The 14,020-nt window shown below is 42.3% G+C and overlaps 1 protein-coding gene across 2 annotated transcripts; it reads right to left on the bottom strand.

The window, feature by feature from the left end:
- Nucleotides 1–612: 612 nt before the first annotated feature.
- On the bottom strand, nt 613–13,626 carry TBX19 (T-box transcription factor 19). 2 transcript variants are annotated; one of them, XM_031504018.2, is made up of 8 exons: nt 13,415–13,626; nt 7,591–7,855; nt 5,587–5,721; nt 4,749–4,810; nt 3,664–3,725; nt 2,834–3,022; nt 1,699–1,831; nt 613–847 (listed from the first exon to the last, which is right to left on the bottom strand). In XM_031504018.2, exons 1-8 carry the CDS (start codon nt 13,609–13,611, stop codon nt 613–615), a joined length of 1,278 nt encoding a protein of 425 aa, XP_031359878.1. In that variant the 5' UTR covers nt 13,612–13,626. The 2 variants fall into 2 exon arrangements, with proteins under 2 accessions (XP_031359878.1, XP_077646823.1); XM_077790697.1 differs by having other exon boundaries at nt 2,834–2,950; nt 13,415–13,611.
- Between the last annotated feature and the right edge of the window lie 394 nt (nt 13,627–14,020).

The following is a 14,020-nucleotide window of genomic DNA, read 5'->3' as shown; positions in this document are numbered from 1 at the left end:
TGCTGCTGCTACAATGAGGCTACTTTAGCAGTTTGACTGTGCCCATTGTCCCCACGGCACACACAGAGCAAACAGCAGCTAGAGAAGGGAAGGGGACAGAGAATCCTGTATGCAGGTGGCATTAGGATGTCAGATCATCCCCTGAGGGGTTTAGTTTCAGGTATTGTGAAAGCCCTATATAAGAGATTCAGAAAGCCTTTAAAGCAGTGCTGTCCCTTCAAATCACTAGTTGCACACTTACTCACAATTTTCCACAGACTTGACTGTTAGTTACAGAAGGAACTTCTAAAATTACATGCTGGTATCCAGCTGCCATGTCTGCTTCACACAGTCCCATTCTCTGATCATTTTTACTGTGATATAGAAGCAAAGCTAACTAAAAAGATTCCTTCTAGACATTATCTTGAATGATGCATAAAAGTTGCAGTAACAAGCTAGTTCCTATAATATTTCCTGCCTTTGCATTTTGGCTTAGCTGGCACACAAAAGATACATTATGGGAAGTGATTAAGTCCTTTTCCTGTATACATCTCTGCACTGTAATCTTCAGGGATCCTTTGCCATTTGTGTCAGTCTTGGTTAGCTGAGCTTCCCTCGGGAGCTGCCTGTATATTAAAAGGAGTGTGAGGATGTCCACGCAGAGTCAGAGAGTCTGGTGAGAGTGCCGTCCCCTTGTGTTTCCATGCTGCCAGACATCATTCCCTGCAGAGGAATTTGCACTGATGATGCAGCAGGTAAGGGGGCATTACCCCTTAAAAACACACTTGGAGGGCTGCTGTTCACCTCATTTCCTGGGTTGGCAACATTTACAGCACTGTTGCTCACTGTCCACAGGTAAGGATAGTGGCTGGAAAAAAAAAAAAAAAAAAAAGCAGCACAGATTGAATTATTTATTTCAAAGCATTTAGCCCACATAAGACTTGCCACAGTAAAGTCAATTTCATTGTCTGTTCAAAGGCAGCTATTCAAATCAGGTTACCAAACTAGATCAACCTTTAAGGTCCTAAGTGAAAAATCACCAGTAACTGTCACACCTAGTGACTTGGAGCGAGGCATGGAGAGAAATGTACAAGTATATGTGAGATTTCAAAATGTAAGGATCTTTTTATGTGCCCATCTTAGGAGCTGAGTCAGAGGAGTTTCTAGACAGGGAAATCACAAAGTCTCAGGATACTGCTTAGCCACTAGGGTATAAACACTGAAAATAAAACCTACTCAATCAAATAACAGTGCATTTGAAGTTCCAGCTTGTTTTCCTGACACCTAAGTTAGAGAAGAAATTATTGCATTCATTTCAGGAAAAGAAGGGAAAATAATTGATAATTAATTGATTCGCTAGGTCTAAATTCCATCTACCCCTAGAATAGGTTTCTCATTTCATGAAGGATAACAGTGAGAAATATAGGAAGAAAAATAATTTGGTTTTTAAATGCTCACAGATTGTAGAGACCAGAATTCTTTGTGGGTGTTCCAAGATCCTGTTTTTCAGCAGTGCTGGGAAAAAACGAAGCTCCCATAGACTTAAGAGCAGAGGAAAATTAGCTTTTCAGAAATATTTGCCCAGCAGTCTTGATTTGGGCACTTAGGAAACATTTCAAATCCTGAACACTAATTAAAGTTTGGAAAAATGGGCAAATCACCAGGACAGTCCTACAAACCTCTGTGCTCCTCAAACCAGCAGTTTTCCTGTAACCTTACCTGGGTCCAGGGCTGGCACCTCCCTTTGTGTGTGGCATTGAGAGCAAATTAGTGTGTGGAGAGGATGGGAAAGTCCAGGTGTCATGTCCTGAGAATACCTGAAGATTATTGCTGGAGCTCTCCAATAAGTTAACTTTGGGGAGGAAAAAAAAGCAACAAACAAATCCTCAGTGACTATTGCAGACAATATCTGAAGACAGCAAAAAGTGGGCAAGCTTAAGGCAGCAATCTGATCATGAGGTGCCCAACCACAAGTAACAGGACAAAAGTCCCAGCCACAGGTGAGAACGTAAAATTCCCATGTTCATTTAGAGTAGCAAGGTGCCATCGCAATCCCAGGTGTGATACATGAGAAGACAGCATGACAGACATAGGATTTGCATTTCTGTAAATCTGACTAATAGTTTTTCATAACTGACATGTCAGGCAATGTTTTGACACAGATTTTCTTACAATTTGAGCTAAAATACTTAATAAAGTTTTATAAATACTGTTCAATTCCTGGAAATTTTCAAGGCCAGGTTGAATGGAGCTTTAGGCAACCTGATCTAGTGGAAGGTGTCCCTACCCATGGCAGAGAGGTTGTAACAGGATGATCTTTAGGATCCTTTTAAGCCAAACCCTTCCATTATAAATACTTCCATTAAACAGGAATTCTTGCTAAATTATAATTAGCAAGCAGGTTACTTTATTCCTACTCTTCTTTCCCACTTCTTCTGAGTGAAGTAGAAACAATTTCTGGATGTGCCCCAGATCTAGAAAGGGAACAAGACTCAAAGGATGTTCTGACAATACCAAAACGCCTTCACCTCCTTCAGCTCCTCCTTTGACTTGAGAGCTCAACTGGGTCATGGCAGGACATGGAAAGAAGACCTGCAATGCTCTTTTTGTATAACTGGAAGCTTTAGGAAAGCAAGACCATACATTCTGGTTTATCACTAAGAGTGCACCCAGCTCCTGGTACCTCTTGTTCTGCTGCTTCAGTCACTCTGGGTGCATGAAGGGTTCTGTGCAGGCTGTCCCAGAGGCTCACCTTGCCCTTTGCTAGCCTGAGCTCAGCCTGGCTCCAGTGCTTGTGCTAACCTAAGGCAAGGGGCAGGCAGGCAGAGGCAGCAAAGCAGTGCTCCAGGAATACCTGTAGGGGAGTGATTCCTCTGCATGTAGGAGGGTGGGTATGGAGCAGCACGATGGCCTCGCAGGGCTGAGTATCTCTCACAGCTGTGGGGAGCCTGCGGAGCGGGCAGAGGCAAAGCTCCACTGTACTGGTAATTAGAGCTTCCCGAGGCACACATTGGGTCTGGGCTGGAAATCAACCAGCCACCCACTTCAAGGGAAAAGAGAGAACAAAACTATTACTATTGCTCCATTAAAGTGCTACAATGCAACTAAGAAATAACCAGCCTTCTAGCAGAATCAGCTGTGCCTCAGAAATACCAAGCATACTAAGATGCTGGTTTGTGAAACAACTGACAAAAAAATAGCAACCCTCCACTCCCCTCCCAACCCACCAACTCTGAAAACAAGACCCGAAAGCAACCAGAAAATGTCACAAACATTAAAGAACAAATGAAAGAAAAGCTATCAGTAAAACAAATGCAACTTTTGCTCCCCCCTCATTTTTTACCTGTTACCTATGAAAGATAATTTTATAGGCAACAAAAACATTCACAAATGCAAAAACAAAGGGGTAAGAAAACCCTTAAAATGTCATATATCTTCTTGGTTCCAGATTCCTTTTAATATTGAAAAACTGGATTGTATGGAAAACAATCCCTCTACAGGACCTCTTCCATTATTTCTTACTGTGAGGTCTCTTCAATCTTCTTATTTTTTTTAAAGGGTCCTCTCTATGAACACAATTCAGGACTCAGAAAGTGACCAGCAGGAATCAGTTAAGCAAAGCCCAGGTTCCCAGCACCCATCATATCTCACAGAACCTGCAGTTGACATTAATAAAAACCTTACAGTGAGAATATGTCATATGTTGACCTTCAGAGACTGTCTCTGGAGCATCTTTAGAATGGTTTCTGAAAGGCAAAATACTTAGTGGTCAGTGTTCTCATTGAAAAATTACAGAAGTTATAACCAGAACTATTCATTAAAAATTGAAGAAGTGAGTAAAAAAGGAGGGAAATCCCTCTTCTTTAACCTTGCTAGGCAGCAGTAGAACCTTCCCACATTCTGCCAAAAAGGAAGCTGGACTTTTGTTTGATGACATAAACAAAAATGTTCCTAATTTTTTGCCATATCTGGGAGCTGAACATGGAATTCTAAATCTGCCTGTGGGCACCATTCCTGCTTGTAGGCAAGCAGAAGGCAGCATCCCCCCTTCCCCAGCTGGAAACCCTGATGCTGAGACACAGCAGCTTCTTAAGTGGTGAGAGGAATAAAAGGAAATACAGATTCTCCTGTGGGCACATGGGGCACTTCACATGTCAGAAGATAAAGCAGGTCCAAACAAAATTAATTAGAAATTATGGGATGGAATGTACCATTTGGATGCCACTGTGCATTAACATAGGTGATGCATAGAAAATTCTGCAAGATAAACTACAATTAATTTCTGATGGAAGCATTTGTGACATCTTACCTTTACTAAATCCATCATAAATTACCACACAGACTTAATAACAGCAGTGCAATTACATTACAGTTACAATGTAATTTCACTTCAACTATGCTTTTTGACACTTGGAGTTAACATTTTTTTCTCTCTGACCTATCAAATTACAGGATTCACTGGAGTGCAAGTACACTGTAGTGGACATATGTCAGGTACAACACTACTGGGAAAGCTCACACCATCTAATTTCAGGCTTTCTGTATAGACAGAGATAAATGCCAGGATCCTTGAAAACATGTTCACCCACTTCAGCACCTATTGTAATAATCATATAGTCTCCGCAATAATACCATTGGAGTGACTCTGGATTTAAGACAGCAGAAACAAGATACAGTCATGTAATTTATCTTTCATATGGTGATGTCACAGTTTTAACCATATCAGCAGCAAAAAGCTATTGGATCAAAAAAACAAAAGATGAACTCACTTTTCCTTTGCATCCAGGAAGGCTTTGGCAAAGGGATTATACTTGATTTTGAGAGCTGTTATCTTGAGTTTACAGAAAACAAGACATGTTAGTGAAAGCAATTTGAAATAGAAACTTGACAAAACATCCTCCAGAGTAATCTGAGTGGAACTCTCTGTGTTAGCCTAAAATATATCCCCACACTTGATGTTTCCCAGGACTGGGTAGGAGACAGATTTGCTGTGTATTGATCAGTGCCACAGGCAAAAAACCAGCTGGGGCAGCCTGGCATGAGCTTGTCTGGTAAATGGGGTGGAATGGTGGACCCTTTCTAGAGGGTTTAAACACTGAATTCGTATCAAGTACAAATAAAATCTGCAGCAACATTAACTAAGGGATGTGACACAGGAGTTAGCAATTCTTACAGTCCAAAGCATCCCTCAAGGGCAGAAATTTTCCCATTAAGTATTGTGTTATTCTGCAGTTATATGTATGATATAAAACATGGACGGATAGGGTTATCATTATGACTATCAGTTATTGCTGGAGAAAGATATTGGGCTTGACTGAAGGGCTGTTTGTCTTTTTTTTCCAGTAAAGGATTGGGATGCCAGGACAGATGGACCAGTCTGGAATAGCTATGGCAGTATATTAAGCTAAACCTGGCTTAGTACTGGAGCCAGACACTAGATTAGTCAATGTTCTACTGCAGAGAAAAGACAGAGTATTAGACTTGATGGAGTATTACACTGCATGGGATTGGTGGGGAAACAAGAAAATGGCACACTGGTCTTGCAGTTAATCAGCTTGTAGCAGATCTCATCAGTGGTGACCAGAGCACAGCGTGGCACCCGCCTACCTCTTCGTTCTGGTAGGCAGTCACCGCAATGAACTGCGTCTCAGGGAAGGAGCAGTTCATCACCATCCGGTGGGGGCCTCCTACGCGAACTATGTGCACCTGGGGCTCGTATTTGTGCAGGGAGTTCAACATTATCTGCAGGAAACAAAACAGAGAGACAGCCCCCAGTGCCACTATGGTACCTCACAGCCACCCCCTGGCTCTGTGACAGAGCAGTTGTCACTGCTGAACCTCCCAAGCCAGCGACTCCTGAAGCAGGAGGGCAGGTGCCTTCTTCCCCGGCAATAACCACAGGGCTGAACAGAATGAGACTTCACTGGACTGGATTTAAGGCTTTGGATGCAGCAGCAGCACCGAGTATTTGTGTTAGCAGCTATGACCCTCAAACCACTGGGCTCCAACTGCACTAGAGGCTGCTGAAGCATCTCAGGGACACTCTTTGTCCTGCTTCTGCTGTATGAAAGATTCAGAATCACCCTCACAGAAAAGGTGCCAGGATGAAGCTAAGGCAGTCATGCAGTCTCCTCTCTGGGCAAGATAAAGTGTATCTAAACAGGCCTTGGCAGATCCAACCTGGCACTAAAAGCTCTGAATAGCATTGATTCCAGGAAGTCTATTAGGTTCTTTTATTTGCTCTAATGTAAGAAAAGTATTCTTTTTTTTAAATTTGTACTTTGCAAAGTGATGCATACATACATACATTCATATATACATACCTATATATACAAATAAGAAAGAACACAGCTATTAGCAGAAAACTGATAGTCATCAGTTTCTAATACTGTCACAAAAGGGGCAGCTGAAGTATAGAGTGGGGACATGGTTTACTTGAACTCTGTGGTGATGATTTCAAAAGAAAGCAAAGGAAGTTTCAGTCATTTGTTATTTAGCAACTTTTGTTTGGATCCTGTTTCTCATACAGCTTTTTCTCTCCTACTTTCTACTATTTTCCTGACCTTCATATATATACAGTGCTCCCCTGATTTTTTCCCCAGGGACTCTTTGACCCTCCAAGTTGGCTGTAGCTTTTTTCTCCCAAGTGCATATTTTTCTATGCTTTTGACTTTTGACTTTTGACTTTTCTGAGATCCTAGACACACGACAAGCATTTGCAAATTCAGATCCTGTTCTATGCTCTACAATAATTCTTGTGTGCTGGTTCCATATGACTAAGGAAAAGTCAGATCATCTTCCTGTTCTCCAATCTGTAAAACCTGAGATAATTTCCTCATCAGAGCACTAAGCTTACGGAGGTACCTCACAAACCTAATGGAAATAACAGATTGAAAGCACATAACATTTACATGAAAGAAATTGATTCTGGGCTGACAAGTATTATCCACTGTAAGAGTTTTGTACCAAACAAACAAGTGAACAAAAGGTCTTGTGCAACATTTTGTCTTTAGATGCATCATCAAAAATAAAATATGAAACAAAATTAATTTTCCTGTTTGCATTTTTAAGCAATTCAAAGAGAAAGTCACTTATTTCTGGTACATGTGGTTTCTTTCCAAAGGCCAAAGCTGATTCAATAGAATATTGATAATTATCATGATGCAGAAACAGACATAGTAATTATTTCATTTAGGAGCAGCCTTTTATTCTGCCATCTGACTCCTGCCAACATTCCACTTACACCAAACAACATTGGGGAGCACAACAAAAACCTAATACCCGGGGCCACTTTTCCCTTTTTCCCCCCTTTCTCTGAAGTCCTATGTAAAAATCCCCAGCACACAAGACCAAATCTGAAAAGACCCCTGACGATTAAGTAAACCACAGCACTCTGTCTCTCTTAACATCAAGAAGTCCATTAAAATCTGAAAGTGCCAATTAAGGCCTGTTTATCCCTGTTTACATTTGGCCTCCAGAGAATAATTGGCATCTGTGGGTGAAGAGGCCTGTAAGGGCTTCCATAATTATATAAATGTACCCTTGATATTTCTTGATTTGTAGGTGCTTGCAATTGAAGCCAAAAGGTGATGTGGAAACATCAGGCCATACCTGCCCATTCCCATTGAGCTTGTTGGTAAGTTTGACTTTGCTGAAGGAAATGGCAGCTTTCATCCAGTGGGCCCCAAAGTTGGGAGAGTCTGGGTGGATGTAGACACAGCTGTGGTTCGGTGTCTCTGGTTTCCCAGCTGGCACCCATTCTCCATTGATGTACTTCCAGCGGTGGCCATCAGTCGGAACAAAGTCCAGCAGGAAGGAGTACATGGCATTTGGATCCAAGCCTGACACACTGATCTTCAAAACAGGGAACATCCGCCTGGCCAGGGAAAAAAAAACCAGGACACCACTGGAAAGTGCTCTTGAAAGACTCTCCTCAGTATGTTTGTTTCCAGATGCTCACTGACTAGCTCAGTATAAAAAACATCCTCCCTTCCTTCAGTCCACCCTTGCCATCAGACCTTGCATTTGGCAGTTTATCCAGTAATTTGTTCCCATACTTCCATATTCCCTGACCTCAGCAGCTTGAACATGTCCTTTTGCTTTTAGTTCCATCTTACGTGAGAGCTCTAAACTTCTACCCAGCCTTCCATTATCTTGTGTATTTAAAACTGAAATCCTGCCTTTGCTTCGTTTTGGGAAAATGGTCCTTTTGTGCCCAAAGGTCCAATGCCACCTTTCCTCAATCTCCTGTTATTATATTGTTTTTTCTTTTGTAAAGGAGATTTGCAGGAGCTCACAACTTGATTTTCAGTGGGTTTTTATCTGTCCCAGTGCTTGTGATCTATGCCACACAGCTCTGAATTGGCACCTCAGGGCCTGAAAATCTGCAGCAATAGAGCTAGTAGGGCTCCAAGACTTTCAGCAGCTGGGAATAACATGTGGACATCAGAACAGAGGTGTCTCCCATAAAAGGTATTCCTAGTCATTAAGCTTCTTAGCTTGTCAAGGAATACATGAAATTGGTGTTACATATCACCTCCTACATTCCTCTTCCATGAGTAACCAGCCTCCCTGCCCCAGACATCTCCATGCTGACCTCTTCTGGCAACTGCCATTTCTCCATGCCACATTTTTATGGACCATAAATTCCAACGAAAGCAAACGAATCTCTGAAGCCCTTTGCTCTATGGGTACAGAGAGAGTACACTGAGCAACCAGAGACATACCCTGTGGTCCGTAGCCATGGGGTTAAGGTAAGGTCATTCTTGAGACTTAGGCAGCCATACAAGACATCCAAAATACATAAGAAGGGACCTGAAACTCCAGGCTGTCTCAAAGGACACTGGAAGCCTCTTCCCCTGCAATCATACTCTCTAATGACACCCAAATGCAAATGGCTAACAATCATGACATCCCACTCACCTGTCTGGATACCTTGATATAGTTTTTGCTGCATGTATTCAGCACCTTCTGCTGACAGGAAAAGACAGAATTTGAGAAATTTGAGATTTTTCATCTAATATTAATACTTGCTGATACAGGGTCAGTGCAGTATTGAAGAAGATATCATAGAATGGTTTGGGTTGGAAGGGACCTTAAAGATCATCTTGTTGCAGTCCCTGGATTGGTGTCCCCAGCACATTCCACTGGACCAGGTTGCTCCAAGCCTCATTCAGTCTGGCCTTGAACCACCTCCAGGGATGAGGCATCCACAGCTTCTTGGGGCAGCCTTTTCCAGTTCATCACCACTCCTTGTATCACTCCATGTCCTTATAAAAAGTCCCTCTCCAGCTCTCTTGCAGTCCCCTTTAGGTACTGGAAGGATGCTATGTCTCTCTCCACTCCAGGCTGAGCAACCTCAGCTACATAAGCTTTTCCTCATAGGAGGGGTTCTCTCCTCCAGACTTGCTCCAACAGGTCCATGTCCTTCCTGTACTGGAGGCTCCAGAGCTGGATGCAGCACTCCAGGTAGGGTCACAAAGAGTGGAGCAGAGGGTTACACGCCCCTCCCTCACCCTGCTGGCTGTGCTGCTTTAGATGCAGCCCAGGATGTGTTTGGCTTTCTGGACTGTCAGTGCGCATTGCTGGGTCATGTTGTGTTTCTTGCCCACCAACACTCCTGAGTCCTTGTCCTCAGGATTGCTCTGAACCTATTCTCCATCCAACCCACATTTTAACACAGAACCACAAAGTTCACTTTATGAAGTCTGTGCAGGCCCTGCTCTCAAACCTATCCAGATCCCTCTGGATGACATCCCTTCCCTCCACATGTCAACTCGAGCACACACCTGGGGGGTGCCGGCAAACTTGCTGATGGTGTGCCCCTGTCACCAACAAAGGTAATGAAAAGCTCTAGTCCCAGTACTGATCCCTGAGGAGCAGCACTCCCCACTGGTCTCCAAAGTACTGTGAGCCACAACCTTTCTAGTTAAATAGAAGCTTAATCAAGGGTTTACACACTATACGTGTCTTTCTGATCAGGATGCACCAAACTGGGATGTGATAAAAAGTATGGAAGCATTGCTCCTTCCAATGCTTAGATCTCCTCCAGTCAAGGTTTAAAGGAACACATTTAGATACATAGCTGAAATTTAATTAGAGGAGAAAATTAATCCACATGAAAATTTAATTTCACTAGATTGTGCAGAGCTGTTTGTGTTACACGCAGATTGTTAATTCCTCTGCCCACAATGCAGGCAGGCTGCTCTGCCTTTTTATTTGAGAGGCTCAAGTTTATCCTCAAAGGACCTATAGACCAATCCAGAAGAGAATACTGTCACCATCCATTTTAACCTCCTGTAGCACTAAGATTAGAGCACTTCCCTGTGTTAACCGGCTTCGCTCCCGGTAATTCCCTGCCTCACTTGGACCAGCATGTTTTGACTGTACAGACTCTAATGATGGAAAACTTACCACCTAACATGTTCTGCTGATTAAGTGGCTTTACTGTTAAAATCTGTCTTTTAGCATGGCAAATTGTGATTTCTCCAAATTTGTTTCAGTCAGAATGTTTGTTTCAATGATCAGGTAGGTGCACACGTGACCTCCATCGCTGCAATAGCCAAGCACTTCATCCTCTTCATTTTATTTGGAGCAAATCTGCTGCAATTACTCCACAGTACAGACCTTGAGTGGGAAGATGTTTGATATCAAATTTGAATGTGCAGTAACCAGTGAAGTTGCTTTGGCATTCAAGCCTGGGAAGTGCTCCTTTTCCCCCACTCATGGCTGCCTGCACTGATCCCATACAGATTCTCCCCATACACAGAGGGGAACAGTGACACCTCCCTGTCTCCAGGCAATAACAAGGATTGCAAAGTCTCAGGATACTGCTTAGCTATTATGGCATAAACACTGGGAGAGGAAACCTGCTCAGTCAGATAACACTGCATTTGATATTGAAGTGTCAATTGAATTCAATAGGTCTGAGTAAAATAGGAGATGGTTTCCCACTGTATCAGCTAGACCCACTGGGATGTATTTTGTGATACAGCACATGTTTCAATGTTAATGATGTCTATCCTGTTCAGAATATTTCCCCTAGGCATATTGCTAGGGCAGGTGATTATTACAATGAAGTATGATACAGCCATGGAGACATATCTGTATATTAACACTGAAGTTGGTTCATCTAACTGTGACATTTTGGGACCCTCGGTACCAATTAGAGATGACTCAGAGCAGATAGAATTGTGCATGCTAGAATTTGACACTTGAGAAACACTAATCAATTAGACTTTCTTTCTCTGGGACACTCCTGTATTGGGTTTCTCTCTAATTTCTGAGCTTTGCTGACAAAGTGTCTGTCCACACCAACTGTTTTAGTTTTCACAGGTTCAGGTTGGCTCTTCTCTCTCATTGTTGAACACAGTTTTCAAAAGTATTCATCTACCCTTCAGCAAGAATGGTTTAGTTGTACTCATTTAGCAGCAGCAGAATAAGATCAATATTTTTTTCAACTGAGACTCTCTCTGGAGACAATCACTGAAGAATTCTGAACCTGAGAAAAACTCAGCACTCACAGGAAATTGTCTCAAGTTTGTCTTCTTTTGAATAGCATGGTTCAGAGTTCTTTGCTTGAGGCCAGTCTGTATTTTCTTTGTTTTAGTATGATGCTGTGTTTTTGGATGAAAAATACTTTCAGAAATGCAGAGATACTTTTTCATGGTCTCTGCTACAGTAACTATGTTAAAAGGATAAATGCAAATGGCAGTGTGACATACTTTTGTAATTTTTAATCTTGCTGTAGCTTAATCATAAGGAATTCTATTCCTGCTCTCACTGACATTTCTAGAGATGACACTGACTATAGGAAAAGTAGAATCAGGCTGATAAGGAGTGTATAAGTTAAAATTAAAAAATCAGGCAGCTTAGACAATGAAATAAAAAGTACCCAGGCATATTCAGATAACAAAATATTCCCTTACCAACATTATAAAAATATTTTATCTACACACTCACCCTGACATTTCAGAAGGAACTAGTATCACCATGAAGTCATGATTTTCATTAGCTGTGAGGAAAGAAACTGAAAAAACCCTGTTGGTAAGGTGTGATTCTTTGTACCAATTAAATTAGTTGGCAACAAACCCATTTTAGTCCCTTACACTGCTAAAGAGACAGTTTAATCTACTGTACACCAAGTGAAAGTCCACTTGGAAGTTATCTGTAGCCTAACAGCAGTTTTCAAAGCAATTTAAATGAAGCAAAAGCAGTTTCACAATATAACAAGAACCTCAGCAGCAGATTTATATCAGCATAGGTTGTTAGGAGGAATCAGAATGGCAACAATGCTCTTACACCAAGAGCTGGTACTTTGGGAAGGTAACTTCTCTCTGCAGAATCACCTTGCTGAGCCAATAGACTAGATTTTTCATTTTTTACTTCTTTCACCTATGTCCCTAATTAAGTTACAGTCAACAGTAATTTCCTCTACAAATTCTGCAAAATCAAAGTCTGCAAAATTACTGAAAGTCACACCACATGAATAAATCTTTCTCTGTGACTCTTAATTTCTCTCTTCTATGTGGATCTCCTGAGAGCTCTTGTAAAACATGTGCATGTTGAGGAAACAGCTGGGGTGGGCAGCAGCAAAAGGCTGGTGAAGATAAATTAAATAAAAACCTTAGCGCCACTGTGCAAATCTTATTCTGGTAGCTGCTTGTCTGTTATGGGTTGGACTCTGTTCAGTTCAGTTCAGAGCAGAACCTCTGTGGAGAGCCTTCTTCAAGCTAGTGCCTGATTCAGAATTAGCATCCTTCTCACCAGATTTTCCACTCTTTTCCTGTACCTTTCTGTGTTCCCCAAATAGTAAGACATGTGATCCATTTATACCACAATGTTTTCCCCTTCTTAAACAGTGTATACTAAGCAATATTCCACACTTGTTTCTAAGGGCACCAGCAACAACTCTGGGACCATGCAATTCAGACTGCACATACAGACAGAGCACATAGGGCAGTTTCATTGCACCCACTGTGGTACTGGCTGCTCGTACAAGCTGTTAATAATACCCAGAGGGATGGGAACTGCAGCTGGGTCTAACACTACCAATCTGCTTCTGTGCAGTAATTTGAAGCCTACAGATGAGGACTTGCTAATATAGACTGATGATTATTAGCAATAAGAAGCCATTACAAAGGTTTTGAGAGGTATTCTCTTGCAAAAGTTTCCTTTTTATGCAATCACAAGTTAGTCTATCTATTTTTCCAGCATGCTTCTTAGGAGGAATGGTTTGGCAGTGACCAAAAAGAAGCAAGGTCACCCCGTCTTTTTCATACACTGGTTTTAGCAGACTGCAAGGCTGCAGTCCCCTATAAACTCTGGTGTGCTCACTGCAGTTCTCTCGAGTCTGCAGACACAGTTTATTACTGTAGAGCTTAACCCCCCTGGCTGTCACCTCCACTGAGCCCACAGTGCTGAGCAGATCACTCACCTGCCATTCTTGGTCACGATCATCTCATTAGTGACTTCCCTGAATCTCTGCCAGAGCGTTGCATCCTCCAAGACAACCTGGAGCTGTTTCTCTGTGGGGTCGCCTTTGTCTCTCCCAGCCCGGAGTTCACTCTCCACTACGCTGAGGAGCCTGGAGATGGTGCAGTCGCTGGGTTTTCTGCAGCCCAGCTCTGCCATGACAGCTTTACTGCCAGAAACTTCAGGTAGCTGCTGAAAAGACAAAAATAATAAGCCAAATTAAAAAAGAAGTCAATTCATTGGGCACCGTCTGACAAACGTGCTCTCCACACTCTTTTGCCACTGCCTAGCTCTTTCCCCTGGAAGTCCCAATGGGCAGTGACACCAGTGTGTGGAGGTTTACGCACACGCTCCACACAAAAAGAGGACTGTCTCCTAATTACCTGTTAGACAGTCAGGTGGGTGGCTGGCTGATGACTCAATTGGCTGCCTTGAAAGAAGAGTCCTCCATCCAAATTAGCATGCTTTTATCTTTTTTCAACCTGAAGTGTGTCTAATTGTTCTGCTTGAGAACCAGGTTTCCATTAATGAAAATGGTTTCATTCCCAGACTGAAACAATGCATGGAA

The sequence above is a fragment of the Lonchura striata genome, chromosome 2 (genome assembly GCF_046129695.1).
Source record: "Lonchura striata isolate bLonStr1 chromosome 2, bLonStr1.mat, whole genome shotgun sequence".
In the NCBI taxonomy this organism is placed as follows: Eukaryota; Metazoa; Chordata; class Aves; order Passeriformes; family Estrildidae; genus Lonchura; species Lonchura striata.
Note: the sequence above shows the minus strand (reverse complement) of the source record. Positions and strands in the feature narration are given on the sequence as shown.

Bases quoted from the DNA above. Each gene is read 5' to 3' on its own strand.
- TBX19 (XM_031504018.2), bottom strand. From the start codon at position 13,611: ATGGCAGAGCTGGGCTGCAGAAAACCCAGCGACTGCACCATCTCCAGG. The intron at 5,722-7,590 runs GTATGGCCTGAT...TGTTTCCTGCAG, and splicing joins AGCTCAATGGGAATGGGCAG to ATAATGTTGAACTCCCTGCA. The intron at 3,023-3,663 runs GTAAGGTTTTTA...TTTCCCTTGAAG, and splicing joins ACATATGACATATTCTCACT to TGGGTGGCTGGTTGATTTCC.